The 17838-nt window shown below is 42.9% G+C and overlaps 2 protein-coding genes across 7 annotated transcripts in view; both read right to left on the reverse strand.

Annotated features, from left to right (window-relative positions):
• Positions 1–8753, reverse strand: part of LOC135554539 (mitochondrial Rho GTPase 1-A) — a 49757-nt gene extending 41004 nt beyond the window's left edge. Inside the window, exons 1-7 of one of the 4 annotated variants that reach the window (XM_064986883.1) lie at positions 8630–8753; positions 4898–5038; positions 4608–4651; positions 4463–4516; positions 4206–4258; positions 2320–2428; positions 164–265 (exon numbers count right to left, since the gene is read on the reverse strand). In XM_064986883.1, the coding sequence (XP_064842955.1) occupies positions 164–265; positions 2320–2428; positions 4206–4258; positions 4463–4516; positions 4608–4651; positions 4898–5038; positions 8630–8711 (585 nt within the window). In that variant the 5' untranslated portion in view covers positions 8712–8753. Of the gene's footprint in view, positions 1–163; positions 266–2319; positions 2429–4205; positions 4259–4462; positions 4517–4607; positions 4652–4897; positions 5039–8252 lie in introns of all 4 variants that reach the window. The other 3 variants (XM_064986885.1, XM_064986884.1, XM_064986886.1) reach the window with 3 other exon arrangements.
• A 167-nt stretch (positions 8754–8920) lies between these two features.
• On the reverse strand, positions 8921–17833 carry LOC135554540 (arf-GAP with dual PH domain-containing protein 2-like). 3 transcript variants are annotated; one of them, XM_064986888.1, is made up of 11 exons: positions 17619–17833; positions 14970–15100; positions 14548–14639; positions 14055–14143; positions 13474–13586; positions 12579–12728; positions 12070–12153; positions 11330–11392; positions 11125–11202; positions 10744–10972; positions 8921–10427 (listed from the first exon to the last, which is right to left on the reverse strand). In XM_064986888.1, the coding sequence occupies exons 1-11, from the start codon at positions 17704–17706 to the stop codon at positions 10399–10401; spliced, it is 1146 nt and encodes a 381-aa protein (XP_064842960.1). In that variant the 5' UTR covers positions 17707–17833; the 3' UTR covers positions 8921–10398. The 3 variants fall into 3 exon arrangements, with proteins under 3 accessions (XP_064842960.1, XP_064842959.1, XP_064842962.1); XM_064986887.1 differs by having other exon boundaries at positions 8921–10972; XM_064986890.1 differs by lacking the exon at positions 12579–12728 and having other exon boundaries at positions 8921–10972.
• Positions 17834–17838: the final 5 nt, after the last annotated feature.

Here is a 17838-nt window from a genome sequence, read left to right on the forward strand (position 1 = left end):
TGAAATATGTAAAATATTATATTCTTGGAGAGCTAAAAAATAGATGTTGTCTGTGTACCCATGGTAGCGCTAGGAAATGTTTTGATTGCGTAACCTGACCAGGAAAAGTAACTACACAGTTAGGGTAGCTAGGGACCTGGAGTTTTCCCTCTGCCCTCCTCACCTCCTTCTCCTCTGGGCAGTACAGGGGTCCTGTAGGGTGAAGCACTGCCTTCTGGGCATAGTAAAACAGCTCTGAGATGTTCTTCAGGTTTTTGGCAGAGCACTGAGAAACACAAAGATACAGTAACCTCAAAACCAGGTGGAACAATACACTGAGAAACACAAAATATACAGTAACCTCAAAACCAGCTAGAACAATACACTGAGAAACACAAAGATACAGTAACCTCAAAACCAGCTAGAACAATACACTGAGAAACACAAAGATACAGTAACCTCAAAACCAGGTGGAACAATACACTGAGAAACACAAAGATACAGTAACCTCAAAACCAGGTGGAACAATACACTGAGAAACACAAAGATACAGTAACCTCAAAACCAGCTAGAACAATACACTGAGAAACACAAAGATACAGTAACCTCAAAACCAGGTGGAACAATACACTGAGAAACACAAAGATACAGTAACCTCAAAACCAGGTGGAACAATACACTGAGAAACACAAAGATACAGTAACCTCAAAACCAGGTGGAACAATGCACTGAGAAACACAAAAGGTAGAGTAACCTCAAAACCAGCTAGAACAATACACTGAGAAAAAGACCCCTGCTGTGGTCTAAGCCCCATGTATTGGAAAGGAGACAGGAAACCATTATGTTCACTTTAGTAACATCTTTAGGGTTCGAGTGGCGCAGCAGTCTTAAGGCACTGCATCTCAGCGCAAGAGGCGTCACTGCAGTCCCTGGTTCGAATCCAGGCTGCATCACATCCAGCCATGATTGGGAGTCCCTCGTGGACAATTGGCCCAGGATCATCCAGGTTTGGCCGGGGGTCGGCCGTCATTGTAAATAATAATTTGTTCTTAACTGTCTTGCCTAGTTAAATAAAGGTTACATTTACAAAGCTAAAACCATTATGGGTACTGTAGGACATTAGCCGCCACTGTTGAAATAAAGGGTTAAGCCGGCATTTCATTGTACTAAACCATGTGTATATGACAAACCATCACCTATCCCACTTCTTTAACTACTTACACATCAATTGGTTCTCAATCAGCTTGAGTTGTGCATTGCAGATTTATGGTGCTTCAGTGAAAAAAAACACTCAAGCCGCAAGACCAACCTCTTAGTGGTCTAAATGAGGTCATGGGAAGCAGAACGTCATCTCTCAATGTGAAACTAGGGTCCAGAAACAGCCAGGCTATAAACACCAGTGGCGTTGCCATGACAAGGGGCTGATTCCACACAGGGGGGAAGAGAGTGTACAGATGTCAAATATGTAGAGACTGAACAGTGTTGCATCACGTACAAGTACCCATGAACCTTGTGCAGTACAACTGCATAACGGATCCTGACCAGGTTGTCACTTCAACACATCTGACTGTGTGTATTCTCTGTGTGTGTGTTCCAACACGTCGTCCCCTCCACCTCCACTACTTTTATCCTGTAATGAATCTAGCCAGAGAGGACATGTGACTGGGTTGTCACATGAGACCAATGGAAGAGTGATGTAGCCAACTACTTTCCTCCATGATAGAAATGCGTCTCAGCACACAGCGCACACACTCAGTCAGTCAGCAGAAAGACACAGAGGGGTCATGTTCATTAGGCACCAAATAAAACAAAGAAACTGACTGAAAAGGGCTAATTTACTATGTGGACTGGGCTAATAAATGCTTATTTTTATTTTACGTTGCAAAATGTTTTATTTTGTGTGCCATAATGAATACTGCCAGGGTCTCTGCAGCAGAAAGACAGACTCATTTACCCGCCATCAGATAACATTCTAACTGAAGTCAGGAGTTAGCTGAAACATTAGGAGTCTCCCAGCCCAGGGCCAGCAGACAACCTACATCACAAGGTCAATGCATCAATTAGATTTTTAATGTCGTTTTCAGTTGTTGGGATTTCAGAACCGGGATAGAATATGAAACCATTGTTGATTAAAGTTCTGCAGGCCTGAATTCAATTAATCAGATGATCAGAGACCCTTAAAATACATTTCTAGTAGTTCAATACCATTTTGATTGAGCCTCAACGCAAGTGTAACACAACAACTTTCATTAGCCTAGCTATATGGTCATTCTCAATGTACTCTTGCTCGGCACTCAAAATGGAGGCGGTAAACAGAGTCACCAGTCAGTGTTCTCTTACCTCCACGCAGGTCTCAATGTCAGAGTACTGGTTCATGATGGGCAGGATGGTCTCCATACTGCTGTGTTCTACCAGGTCTGACTTATTCCCCACCAGGATCAGTGGTACCCTGCAACAACATCATATATGATCTTATATGGGGCGGCAGGGTAGCCTAGTGGTAGCCGAGCCTATTGTCTGAGAATGTCTCAAAAAGGAATATTTTGTCCTCAGGGGTTCTAGACTCCAATAGATTGTCAGTGTCACCTAACAGATCAAACCTTCAAGCTCCAGTATGTTATACTAAACTCTAACAGTAATCCAGGCAGACTTCGCCTTGACACCAGATCCTATTAAAGAAATCCAGGCTCAATCCAAGACAACGTTATCTGGCTGTCTGCCGGAACACACAAAGCAGAATAAACACTATGGTCCTTCAAAACCTACTGTATGTAAAATGCAGTGTTCTATATGGAAAATAAACATGTGATTCTAGGTGACAACATAAGGCTAAAAACATTAGGACTGTTTTCCTCAGAAAATATAGTCCGCTCCATGTTTCGTTCCCTTGCCACGATACCTCAGAGTATCGTGATACTGGTATTGTGACAACCCTAAAATCAATGTTGTCTGGCTGTCTGAAATTCAACTTACAGCTAAGAGGTGACAACAATGTCCATGACCTTCTGCTTCCCATATGGAAAACTGATCCACTGTTTCACACTGTCTTTTTTCATTTGACCCCTTTTTCCTCCCCAATTTCATTGTATCCTAATTGGTAGTTACAGTCTTGTCTCGTCACTGCAACTCCAGTACGGACTTGGAAGAGGCGAAGGTCGAAAGCCGTGCGTCCTCCAAAACAGGACCCAACCAAGCCGCACTGCTTCTTGACACAATGCCCGCTTAACCCGGAAGCCAGTCACACCAATGTGTCGGAGGAAACACACCGTACACCTGGTGATCGTGTCAGCGTGCACTGTGCCCGGCCCGCCACAGGAGTCGCTAGAGCGCAATGGGACAAGGACATCCCTTCCAGCCAAACCCTCCCTAACCCGGACGACGCTGGGCCAATTGTGCCCTGTCCCATGGGTCTCCCGGTCGCGGCCGGCTGCGACAGAGCCTGGACTCTAACCAGGATCTTTAGTGGCACAGCGATGCAGTAGACCACTGCACCACTCGGGAGGCCGTATCACACAGTCTTACATTACATAGCCATGAGTCATTCAGTAACCTTTCTTCCATTATCACATTGATATGGAGTAGGTTACACAAACAGGTACAAGGTAGTGTACTTTCCCTTGTCTATGACATAACTGCCCCAGGACTACCTGACATGATGACTCCTTGCTGTCCCCAGTCCACCTGGCCGTGCTGCTGCTCCAGTTTCAACTGTTCTGCCTTATTATTATTCAACCATGCTGGTCATTTATGAACATTTGAACATCTTGGCCATGTTCTGTTATAAGAAGACTGGCCACCCAACATAGCCTGGTTCCTCTCTAGGTTTCTTCCTAGGTTTTGGCCTTTCTAGGGAATTTTTAGCCTAGCTACGGTGCTTCTACACCTGCATTGCTTGCTGTTTGGGGTTTTAGGCTGGGTTTCTGTACAGCACTTTGAGATATCAGCTGATGTATGAAGGGCTATATAAATACATTTGATTTGATAACTGGTCCCTATAGCAGGCTGGTCTTATAAGGAATGGCATGTCATTGAAATGACTTGACACCCGTTTCAATCTACTAAGTGAAATGTGGCAAAGCTGTCAAAAACTACACCAGCACTTTAGGTGTTGGTGCAGTCATTTCCAAATGCACTGGGGATTTAGTAACAGACTGTATACCCCCACTGTCCCTGACCAAGGACACACACACACACACGCAGACACCACAAGCACACTACACACACACCTGCTATCCTTGTCCGTCCTGTCGTTTATGAGGGGAATCCAATGGCTTGTCACCTAGAAGAGAGAAAACACGTATCAAACCCTGTTACAGCTGCACTGTCAAGACTCAGAACACAGGCCTGCCCTGCGCTCTCTAATTCAATATGGCCGACATGGTGAACTGAGTTAACAACGTGCAGGCAGTGCGCTGTTACTAAATCAAGACATCTGAATGTCAGTTATTCTTTGTCAGAGAGAATGCTTGGTTTATAAACTGACCTTCTCAATGGACTTCTTGTTGTTGACTGAGTAAACTATGCAAATAACATTTGCCTGTAAAAAAGAGAGAATGTTATTCTACCTTGGTGGGGATAGATGTTTACTTTATGGGGATATTACAGGGTTAAAATGGTATCCTACGAACCTTTGATATTTCTTGATACAACTGCTCGTCTGACTGTTCTGCTTCTACAGACACAAGACAACAACATCAAAGACAGTATGATATTGTCTTGTCAATCTGACACGTCTCCTACTCCACTGTCATAAGTACTGTCAGTAGAGCACAGTTTCCAGCCATAACATGCATTGACTAAATCCCAGTTCTGAAAAATAACAGTCTGTCTGTAGGGGCAGTCTAGTAACACTGAACAGTGTTCAGCATTAAACAGTCAGTATTGATTGGCGTTCAGGCTGTATGGTCTGTGGCGTTACCTGAGTAGTCCACTATGTGTGTGGGGACTCTCTCTGGAGTTACGTCTGCTGGGATGGTGATCTCCTCCGCTCGAAGGGGAACGTCGTCAGGGAACTCCTCGCTGACCAGTGACATGATCAGAGACGTCTTCCCCACTTTGGCTGTGGAGACGAGAGGACAAGTGTGTGAGTCAGACAGAAGCATCAGTGTGTGATTGCAATCAGAATAGCCTGATTCCAGATCTATTTGTGCTGTCTTGCCAACTCCTATGGTCATGTGACAATGACAATGACCATAGGAGTTGGTGAGATGGCACAAACAGATCTGGAACCAGGCTACAATGAGGAGATTCTCCCTTCGATGGGAGATCATCTCACACAGGGAGACATCATCAATTGAGCTTTAGTGTCACCTCTCAACATTGTACCATTGTAACAATGTGCAGGTTTCAAGGTACAGTGCCATGCGGTTCTTTGCCAGCTCTAGCCCCAACAATGTAGTAATCAATATCAATGTTGAACAAAAACGAACAAGGTGGAACAAAAACATGAGAAATAGAAATAAGAACAACATGAAGTAAGTATGCTATATACATGGTCGGTTCCAATAGCATATTTTTACAATGTGCAGAGATACTGATAGGGGTATATATGATAGGGGTATATATGATAGGGGTATATATGTATAGGGGTAAGGTGACTAAGCATCAGGAAATATGATAAAAAGAGTAGCATATATGATGAATGTATGTGAGTGCATGTGCGTGCATGTGCGTAGTCAGTATAAATATTTGTGCATGCTGTGTGTGAGCAAATGAAGCTTGTGTGTGTGTGTGTGTGTGTGTGTGTTTAGAGTCCTGTGAGAGCGCATAGAGACAGAGTCAACTTTGATAGTCCATGAGGCCATTTTGTTAGCTATTTAGCAGTCGTATGGCTTAGGGAAAGAAGCCCTTCAGGAGCTTGTTGGTGTCAGACTTCATGCACCGGTACCGCTTGCCATGCGGAAGTAGAGAACAGTCTATGGCTTGCGTGGCTGGAGTCTTCAATGATTTTCCAGGCCTTCCTTTGACACAGCCTGATATAGAGGTCCTGAATGACAGTGATGTACTGGCCTGTCCGCACCACCCTCTGTAGTGCCATGCAATCGAGGGCGGTACAGTTGCCATACCAAGCAGTGATGCAGCCAGTCAAGATGCTCTCAATGGTGCAGCTGTAGAACTTTGAGGCTTTGAAGGCCAATGCTAAACCTTTCCATCCTGAGGGGGAATAAGTCGCGCCTTCTTCATGACAGTGCATATCAGCCATTTTAAGTTCTGAGTGATTTGGACACAGAAGAACTTGCGACCAGCTCCACTGCAGCCCCAGGGATGTGGATGGGGGAGTGCTCGCCCCCTCTCCCGTTTCCTGTAGTCCAAGATCAGCTCCTTGGTCTTACTGATGTTGAGGGAAAGGTTGTTGCTCCAGGACCACACTGTCATGTAACTGACATCCTCCCTTTAGGCTGTCTTATCGTCGCTGGTGATCAGGCCTACCACCGTCGTGCCGTCAGAAAACTTGCTGTTGGAGTCATGTGCAGAGTACTGGACGGAACTAATTGTACACACCCCTGTGGGGACCCCGTGTTGAGGGTCAGCGTGGCGGAGGTGATGTTGCCTACCCTCACCACCTGGGAGTGGCCCGTCAGGAAGTCCAGGATCCAGTTGCAGAGGGAAGTGTTCAGTCCCAGGGTCCTAAGCTTGGTGACGAGTTTGGAGGTGACAAAGGTGTTGAACGCTGAGCTGTAGTCAGTGAACAGCATTCTCACATTGTTTTTCCTCTTATCGAGGTGGGTGAAAGCAGTGTAGAATGAATTTGAGATTGTGTCGGCTACGGATCTGCATACATTACAGACTGTTAGACTGATGTGTTGAGTGACTGAAGTGTGAAGATAAGAGCAGCTGGCAAGCATGAACAGGGACTAGTTAAGTGTTGGAGTGTCTTATTAAATTCCATGACTTAATTGAATCCAGCACCATAGCGCACAGCCAGAGGACACAGGGCTGCAGATACTGCACAGAGAGTTGCAGTTCTGATACGTTTCAACATGCATCCCTTTTCCTATCATAACCATTGATCTAACGCCAATGGAGGGGTTTTATCAAGCCAGGTTCAATTAGCCTGCAGTAGCATTCACCCATATTATGTTGAGTCAGATCAGTGAATGGGCTCCTGCTTCAAGGGCGGTAGCACAGTTCATCAAGTTCAAGAACAGGGGCAGCCTCTGCAGGTGCATGGAAAGGACTTGTATCTATGGACACTTGAGCTGTGTTTACAGTCTGGCTGCCCAATGCTGATCCTTTTACACTACTACTTGGTCTTTTGACCAATCAGATCAGCTCCTTTTCCAGTAATTGTGAAAATGATCAGTAGTGGGCTGTCTGTGTAAATGCATCCTTGGTTGCGGAGTGATATCACCAACGTTAGCATACACACGTACGGTTTTGGCTGCCCTCTCAAGGGACCTGTCAGCAACGCCAAAGAGAATGTGTCAATGTAGGTCAGCCAGCCAGTTGCATCTGATAAACAGATGTGAGTGAAGAACACAGGGCAGAAAGGAGGACAACCAGCATGTTGTCACAAGTTCCTTTAAAGGTCTCAGTTTTATCACATTTTACCCAATGTACCAATGTGATCATTGACAATAGTCGCTCTCAAAAAATGTAAATGACATAGCTTAAAAATATATGCATTGTGGATATGGGAGAAGATGAATGTAAATGAAATAGGGCCCTAATTTGCAAAGTGCACTAGATGTGGCGATGGGGATTTGGGAGAAGTGTATTGTGGAGGCCAAAAGTTGCAATGTGGCCAAATGGCTAAAATACACAGATCTGAGCAGAACATGATTTCTACTGGTTCCATGGAATGTCAAGCTGACAGTGTGCACGAGGACAGATCGATAGTGCAAAGCGCGTGCAAGGTTGAGTGAGTGTTATATTGCTACGACCCTAACCTACATTACTGGCTAGCTCGTTAATTACTGTGGCTAGAAGTTACACCAAACATACTTTAAATAACTACAGCTACTGTGTGCGTATTACTAAGTGAACGAACTGAACTTTATTAACTAGCCATTCACATTTGACTGCGGCATTTGCTAGTTAGAGAGGTATTTTGTTGGCTTAACGTCTTCACAATGTCACATTGAATCAGTTCGATGCAATGGTATTCTTAGTTGTGCGGTCATACAAGTACAAAATACAACCTCGGTGTACATTCGTATATACCGTGTATTTTGATTAATTGAATGTATTCGCGGAGTTAAGCTAGCTAGCATGCTAGCTAATTACTGTGTAGGCATCAAGCGCCAGCTATATTTAATGAATCAGCCACTTACGTTCCCCAACGAGTAATATCCTCACGTCCTTCCTCATATTTGCAATTGTTTTTTATTCACAAATCAATAAAGTCTTTGTTCTTTCATAAATATCATATATTCTTTGATGCCGCCCTACAGCAGTTTATCTAATGCCAGGCCTGCGCAGTTTAGACTGCGCTGTCAAACTGTGGTCGGCGCCTCTTTCTTTGTAGGACAAAACGGACGGAGGAATTTCTCCGTTAATTTGTTATCTTTTCTCTCGCTTCTTGTACAATTGAAGTTCCACGCTCAACAGCGATACACATTCTTGTAAATGACATAATTGTTTAAAACGCTATATTCCTTTATTTTCTGTACTTTAATGATATTTTGCACGAAATATTTCAGACGCACACCTCCTCCAGCTGACCTCCAATACCCGGCAACTATGGCAAGCAGTAGCAGACAAACGCTGTCGAAACATACCAGACAACGCATCTGCTACCCTCTAGCGCTCATGTGGTGACATTGGCTTGGAATTCAAATATAGTGGCTTGATTTGATTGTATTGTGAAATGATAAAGAGGCAGGGATTCAATTGCTCTCAACTCAGAAGACGCTGAGGGCTCGAATTGAGGGGGTATGTGAGGGTATGGCATACCCTTTGTTAAAGAAAAGGGCTAAAAACATACCCTTCTAATACATAGTTGTTATATTATCACAGTTTTTATTGGTAATCACAGTTGGTATTAGATATTATTCCAGTTGATATTCATTTTATAATATGTACGCACACTCACACACGTTTACTTTCTCATAGCAACAGAATTGACCATTGTTTCACACTTAAAACAAGTGCACACGGGACACACAACTCTGCCATTTTAATATGTAAGGTTTGAGAATAACAATTTTTACCTTCCATGCCGAGCAAGGCATCTAGTATTTGTCCATAATTTGTGGTGAGACAGTACTGCCCCAATTCATTTTTCAATAATTCCAGTAGAACCATGTATCTGCATTGTAAATAAACAACCCACAGTCCTAGACATTGTCCTCAAAGAAGTAATATATTTAGAGGCCTGCTGTCACTAAGGGGGATACATTCAATGCAGTGATACTGGAAGTTTCTTATATACTGAACAAAAATAGAAACACAACATGTAAAGTGTTGGTCCCATGTTTCATGAGCTGAAATAAAAGATCCCAGAAATGTTCCATATGCACAAAAAAAATGTATTTCTCCAAAATTTTAGGACCACCACATCCGGCTACTTCATCTGCGAGATCATCTGAGACTATCCACCCGGATAGCTGATGAAACTGTGGGTTTGCAAAACTGAAGAATTTCGGCACAAACTTGCCAGAAACGGTCTCAGGCAAGCTCAACGTTGTGAATAGTGCCCCATCGTGGCGGTGGGGTTATGATTTGGGAAGGAATAAAGCTACGGAAAATTAACACAATTGCATTTTATCGATGGCAATTTGACTCCATAGAGACTCCGTGACGAGATCCTGTCGTGCCCATTGTCGTGCCATTCATCAGCCGCCATCACCTTAAGTTTCAGCATGATAATGGACGGCCTCATGTCGCAAGGATCTGTACACAATTCCTGGAATAAAAAAAATCCCAGTTCTTCCATGGCCTGCATACTCACCAACCATGTCACTAATTGAGCATGTTTGGGATTGCTCTGGATCGACAGCGTGTTCCAGTTCCCGCCAGTATCCAGCAACTATTGAAAAGCAGTGGGACAACATTCCACATGCCACAATCAACAGCCTGATCAACTTGCGAAGAGGATGTGTCGTGCTGCATGAGGCAAATGGTGGTCACACCAGATGCTAACTGGTTTTCTGTATCTGTGACCAATAGATGCATATTTGTATTCCCAGTTGTGAAATCCATAGATTAGGTCTGAATTAATTTATTTCAACAGACTGATTTCCTTATTTAAACTGTAACTCAGTAAAATCTTTGAAATTGTTGCATGTTGTGTTTATATTTTTGTTCAGTGTAGATGAGTCTTCAGAGTGGGTTTTGCAGCCAATGTTGGTGGAATCTCTGTCTCGAAAGTCAGCTCTCTCTCGAAAGTCAACTCTTCCCTCAGCTCTCTCTCAAAAGTCAACTCTTCCCTCAGCTCTCTCTCAAAAGTCAACTCTTCCCTCAGCTCTCTCTCGAAAGTCAACTCTTCCCTCGGATGTTGGCTTCAGCTGAAACAAGACAAGCCAGAAAAGCGTATATTAGGTTATTCACCATATGGTGTATGAATATATACTATGTACAGTACATGCATAGTGTGTATGTGTGTGTGTGTCAGGGGGTTGGTGGCACCTTCATTTGGGAGGACAGGCTTGTGGAATAGACTGGAGCGGAATCAGTGGCATGGTATCAAATACATTAAACACGTGGTTTCCATGGTTTCCATGTGTTTGATGCCATTCCATCCGCTCCGTTCTGCCCATTATTATGAGCCGTCCTCCCCTCAGGAGTCTCCTGTGGTGTGAATACTGGTGACATGACTCTTACTGGTGTAGTCCTGGGGCTGCATGGGTTTAGAGATGACCTCTCTGAGGGCCTCCACCCACTCTCTCTGTTCCCTCTCCTGCTCACACATGAAGACAAACTGGCGGTCCGGCGTGTCCACTGTGACTCCACACCTCCACCGGTTGCCTCTGGTCCTTTTGGGAATGCACTCACTCACTGAGTAACCATTGGTCTCTGTGCCGATGAACACAACTCCCAGCTCCTCAGCATCCTGTAGTAAACAGACACACACAACATGTTGATAGTGTAGAGATTAGGATTTGAGTGATACACACAGGTACACAGCGAATATACACACACACACACACACACACACACACACACACACCTTTTGAGATGATGAGGAGGTGGATCCTTTCTTACCAGCTGGCTTTTGAAGTAAAGGAGCTTCCTGTCTTGGGAGTCCAAGATGAACCATCTCTTTTTGAACATCTCCTTTTGCTTCCCAACAAATACACTTTATTGTCACTGTGTTCATAATGTGATTACATTGTAACAACCAGGTCACTTTACGTTTCTTCTATCCAATGTCATTATTGAGTATGATAATCACAAAGTAACTACCTACCATAGGACCTGTCTTCTCCATGTACCCTTCTTTGAGGTAGTTTCTGGTAATTCTAGTCCTCAACTGTCAGAATACACATAATGAAGAGGAATACAGAAGAAGCATTATAAGCATCAGTTAATTTATTGCTAATTGCAACAGTAGTTATTGATTGCTATGGTTGCTGAATATGTCATTAGGCACTAGAAACCACTGTCTGTTCTTTAGGAAATATTTACATCTAAATGTACTGGTATTCTGCAACATAAAACCAAGCCAATAGTTACTGGAAATACTATCTTGTGACACCCTCTCAAAGTTGAAACGTGTTGAACTTCCTTTAATGCATTGATTCATTGAAGTCTGTCTTCACACGGCATAACAACACCCTATAGTTTCACGTTTTATTAGTCACATGTACAGGATACACGTGGTATAGACCGCCCAATGAAATGCTTACTTCCAAGTTCTTTCTCGACAATGCAACAACAATAAGAAATAAGAATAACAACATAAAGTAAATGGCTCAGTAGAATATAATATACATTTGATCATAAGTATAATAATGGAATTTATAGTATGTTTACACCCTAAAGTGAATGGTCTACAGGGGACAATAAAAATACCAAATTCATGTGGGGGAGACATTGGTAGCCTCTGATTTGACGGAAATAGAGATACTGTGCCGGTACAAACATGGTTGAAAAGAAGGGCAAATACCAGAGAGAACTTTACTGAAATAGAGTCTAACAAACACTTACTTCTTTATCACTTCCTGTGGGGTATGCTGTTTTCAGGTAGGCAAAGCGAGCAGCTCGAATGGCATTGAACCAGTTGACAATCTCCTAAGCAGGGAAGACTAGTAAGCTTTACACACTGATATACAGCATAATCTGCTACAGTTTTTATGGCATCCTCCTATCTCCAACCAACTGTGAATACAAGCAGATCAACAAAGATCTCAGACAAAAATACTAACAAAAGCTTGTTTTGCAAAGTTGTAAATATTTTAGCATGGATTCTTGCTCACTTATCCACTTCCTCGTGTTTTGGATGAGGCCATGTGACGGCAAACGTCTTTCTCTTATCTCAACTGGTAGTACCAGGAGATCAGTTTGTGATTTATCCAACTCCTCTGTACTTTTCACTTTCATAACAAACATATGGCAAAGGAGTTGTATAAAACACACAGTGACAGATCTTTGATCACCAGGCTATACAAAAGCTACTCTTCTATAATAAAGAGCGAAATACAGAGAGAAATGCCCACCTCTCCACTTTCGTGGTAGACAAAAATACTTCTGGTGTGGCTGTCTTTCTGGTAGGTAATCTGCAGACCATGGGCGTGACCAATTTTCTCAGGTTGAAAGGTCACATTCACGTCTTTGATGGAGATGAGCGCTTTGGGCCCTTTGGACGGCTGAGGGCGCAGAGTGATGATGTGTACAATGCAAGCCCAGTGAAAATTCAACAATGTGGCTTAACTATTTGTAAGCCTGACTTGAGAGAAAACTGAACATATGTCATAGTCAAATTATGTTAAGATGATTCACAAGTGAACCCCTGTAAATATTAGCAGAGCTATGGCACTGAACTCTTTTCACCTTTCAGTAAACACATGTCCAGGAGGGGGTGTATTTGAGATGGGAGTATCTAGAATTGACAATTGATAAATGCCATTGGATGAGGTAATGTTTTGGTCCTAAGTGGTACCAAGAACGAGATAAGAACTTCATTTAGGAGACCAAACTGAACAATAATTTATAGCTAATGCTGTCTAGCTATGGGATACTCCTCTTTCAAGTAAAGGGTAATTTGTGTAATGATCCTAAGATCTGTTATTCGTCATGTGTGTCTTGGCTATAAATGATACTAAGAACTGTTTTGTAAGCACTCTCAGAGAATTCATTTATAGACACTGAATTGATCTGAGAGTCACAGGGCTATGGTGAAGCTCATATATAATTAAATATGGACTTTATAACTTACTCTGACTTGTGTGTGGTTTGCTCTCTCAATGTTTAGTAATACAGGAAATTACCATGACAGGCACTGAACTCTTTTCACCTTTCAGTAGTCACACGTTCAAAGTATGTGACCATTAACAGTTTAGAAATTTGGCCGTGCAGCAAAGCTACCCAGCATGTCAATGACCTCACACTTACATCCTCCTTGTTGAAGTAAGACAGGGTGAATTCCTTCTCAGACAGAACAAACTTCCTTCTCTGAAACTGTCCCTTCTCCTTCCCCTTCTTCCACAGCATCCCTTCATAGAAACCTGGAATGGACCCAAAGAAGTGTACTCTGTTACGTCTCCGTAACTCATCAATACATGTGGGTATGCCTCTCATGTCTCTGTGTGTGGTTTTCACTCAAGTGAACGATGCTCTGCTGTAGGTCCACAGAAGTGTCAGTGTGACAAGAATAGGTTTTTCTTGTCAGTGTACGATGAACAAACTACATTGACCCTGCAAAATGCCTCACTGTGGACAGTATTTCAATGTATGTCATTTAGCAAACGCTATTATCCAAACCGACCTACAATCATGCGTGCATACATTTGTCATGTATAGGTGGCCCTGGGAATCAAACCTACTATCCTGGCGTTTCAAGAGCCATGCTCTACCAACTGAACTACAGAAGACCACAATTAAAATAATACAGAAATATAGAAGAAATGGCAGAGGTTCTCTGTGTTATAACATGTGATTTGAACGTCCACAGACAAGCAGTAAAGCCAGTTCACCTGTTGTGTAGGCCAGTGGGGGATACTTTGTCTCGCCGGTAAATTCCATCCTCTCATATTTTGCTCTTATCCACTGCTCCCTTAAGACGCTGTTGGTAAAAAGGATGAAATGTTCTACAGTTTCTCAGGCTTATCGGATCCTTGAGTCCACAGTTTCTCCTGCATTGTTTTAGACAGGGTGAATAGAAACCCTGAGTATTGTCCATTGCATTTGTTTTTCTTAAACCTTCAAAAGACAAATAATTTTTCATTGGGAGGGAGAGACAACAATTGACTGGCTAGTTAAATGATTTATAATTCCATTGTCAGAAGTTCCACTTCTTTTTTTTTTTTTAACAATACAATCCTTTCCTTCCCCTTCCTACATTGATACGCAAAGTCAGCATCCTTCAACTTCCCTAAATGCTGCCATTCGTTTGTACAAAAACGAGTGCCCAGTGCCAAGAGCACTTGTCAGTGAAGTAGTGAAATGTCCTGGGATGGCAATACTTACGCACAGTCTTCTTGCTGGGGCCGGTAGTAGAATGCTGGGACTGCTTTCTCATAGATGGCTCTGCCTGTGGCATTTCCATTGGTTTTCATGAACTTTGTACCCAAACAAACACCCCAAAAGAAGGAAATTGACAGAGGACATAAATACATTGTATTGATTAAGATTGCAAACCAAACCAGTACCCAAAGTGGTGCTCCAAGATGAGAACCAGGAGTGAAATTGACATGTAGTGGTCACAAAACCTGGTCTTGAAGAGATACTGGTTGTGAAGACTTTTATTCCACCCCAGCACAAAGTTAATGATCATTTGTTGATGGATTGATCTGGTTAGTGTTGGGCTGGAACGAGACACCTGAACACCCTGTAAGATCTCCAGAACCAGGGTTGGTGTTGACCACTGCTGTAAGAGATCCATTCAGTACCTTGACCAGCTCGTCATCCCAGAAGTCGAGCTGTATGGATTTAACGCGGCTGATGTTGGACAGGTTGCGGTGCACTCCAGAGCAGTTCAGACACACAAATACACCCAGCTTATAGGACGCCCAGTCAGGATCTATACAGTGTATGCAGAGGACGGGAGCATCACCAGAAAGAGACAAGACTCAAGATCACTCAAAACTCATGGAAAAACAGAGATCAAAGAATGAATGACCATCTCTGTGTGGTGTCACTCAGCACTGAAAATCACAGATATCTTTCAAAATAGTAAAATGGTGCTCCGGCCAGTCCTGGCTATTCTGTCACCGAGGCAAGACAGAAATATCGCTGCCCCTGTAAAACTAAAAATAGTACCAGTAAGCAAACTGATGTTGAAAAGTCGTATTTTCCAGATGTTGAAGTTAGGTTCTGAATGAAAGATGAAAAGACGTATTGTCCGGACATTGAAATCAGGTTCCATTTTGGTTCTGAATTAATGTTAAAAATATATATTTTCCCAGAAGTTGAAAACACGTATTTTCCAGACATTTGAAATCAGGTTCATTTTCCGTTCGGAATTAAAGTTGAAAAGGGGCAGAACGACAGATTTGTACCTTGTCAGCTCGGGGATTTGAACTTGCAAACTTTCAGTTACTAGTCCAACGCTCTAAGCACTAGGCTACCCTGCCACTTTGTCAACATCATTTATAGATGTCTATGTTTGGGCCAAATCAACGCTTATCCAGGCCAGATCAAAAACCAACGTCCGTGGAAATCAAGGCCGGACTGGACTGCACCAAAAAACAACTGCTGGTCCGTGCTTACTGGGGTGTTGCCTACCCTGTCCACCTGCAACGTAATTTTATGAATGCCCATCCATGTGTTAGGCCCACCATTTGTAAAACAGGCTGTTGCATTTGTTTTATTAGTCCTGATTCCTGTGACTAATCAATTTGGCTATTTAAGCTCTAAATATCAGCTACCTAACTTTATCAGGAGTTATCCTGAGCCTATTTGCAATGTGTTTACACCACAAGAGGTTGGTGGCACGTTAATTTGGGAGGATGGGTTTGTGGTAACGGTTGGAGCGAAATAGGTAGAATGGTATCAAATACAACAAACACACGGTTTCCATGTGTTTGATGCCATTCCATTTGCTCCATTCCAGCCATTATTGTGAGTCGTCCTCCCCTCAGCAGCCTCCACTGGTTTACACAGCAGGAAATACAGAAGTATTTTATTTTTCACTATGATCAGCTCATCAAAAACAAACTTGAAACCACAGATCATGACAATTTAGCTCCTATGGTGAAAGTCCTGGACAGCAGTTGTAGCCTGATTATCCATTCCATATTTCCTAGTTTACTTTGACGGTCCTGTTTTAGGATATTGTAATGAGCCTGTAAGGCCACCGAAACTCACATGTAGTTTGTTGACTCACAAACATTCGAGTACGATTATTTCCCATAAAATGATCAAGTTGTAATTTGGATGAACACAGTGCACCCAAGCACTAACTGAAAACACACAAGCGCCTCTCGAAACTCTCTCCCTCAGCATGCCCCAGCGTCATCGTCACATACAGCAACTAATTTGCATAACATAGGCTGAGAGACGCTCGAATGTGTAAGCATATTACAACGGTGTGTTCATAAATTAACTTTGGAGTGCCAGAGTGCACTCTGGGCGTTCGTAAATTCAAAGCATTGTCAGACACCTCATTCTGGCAATTGTAAGGCTGTTTTCATGTTATCTAGAGCGTTGGCGACTAACTGTGCTGCTGGCAACAATTTAATAACTTGTTTTTGCCGACGTTTACGGACACCTGTCATATTCAACGTCTGTTGCGCGTTGGAAAATGCATGTTACTCTGTGCTCTGACACACAGACGAGAGTGCTCTGAAATGGGAGTAGATCGCCAGAGTGAATTTACGAACGCACCTAATACGTTGATGGTTAACATGTCAGCACATTTTTTTATTTGATTGGGCGTCATTTAGTTAGGCTATTTGATCGGAGAAACCTGCATGATGTCTCACTACATTGTCATAGCTTTTATCTCCAGCCTGTGGGCTACAGAAAAGGTCACATACCATATACGCTACGATATCTGCTACATGATTTATGTGAATTTTTTTTGACGGAAAGTTGGTGGAGTATGGCAGCGATGCGTCTCTCCAACAGCACCCCAGAAAGGCGCGCTGGGAATAGACAAGCTAAATATTTTTGAGTCCCTGCCTAAAACAAAGTGGGCACTGCTTATCACAGGGCGGCATCGGCGCTCACCTAAAAAGCCCATATGACACTGGTTGAGAGAAATTTACATTGTTTTGGGGCTAGAATTACGTGAGGTTGGAGGTGCGTCTTGGTCAGTTTAGCTCAGAAAAAGACACCCTCTTCAATCTTCCGCCATTGGCGGTCGCCTAATGAGCGGGCAAGCCTTGTAGGTAGAAGTTATTGTTGAGTAGTGAGAAAGCATGTCTACATGACACACACAAGCATTTACCCTATACATGACTATTTAACACACCACACACATACAAGTCAGAACATGGGCTGAATTATTTCATGTGAAGAAATAGTACACTCATTGGCAACTTCATCCCTAACTCTTGAATTGACTAGGATTTAAATGGAACTACATTGTCACTCACCCGGCGCGCTACAGTCTGCGCATTGGTTGTTTTCTGGCAGTTTCCCCAATTCCAGCAAAATCGTTTTGTTTCTGTCCTTGTTTGCCATTATTTTGCGAATATAAATCTGTATCGAATGTAGGAAATATTTTGGTTAAATATGAGTGGTGTAATTAGCCATTTACGTAACGAAATACAAATGTTGACGTTTCTGTGAGTTTGGACGTAAACTGGAACGTGT

Source organism: Oncorhynchus masou, chromosome 14 (assembly GCF_036934945.1).
Source record: "Oncorhynchus masou masou isolate Uvic2021 chromosome 14, UVic_Omas_1.1, whole genome shotgun sequence".
NCBI classification, from domain to species: domain Eukaryota; kingdom Metazoa; phylum Chordata; class Actinopteri; order Salmoniformes; family Salmonidae; genus Oncorhynchus; species Oncorhynchus masou.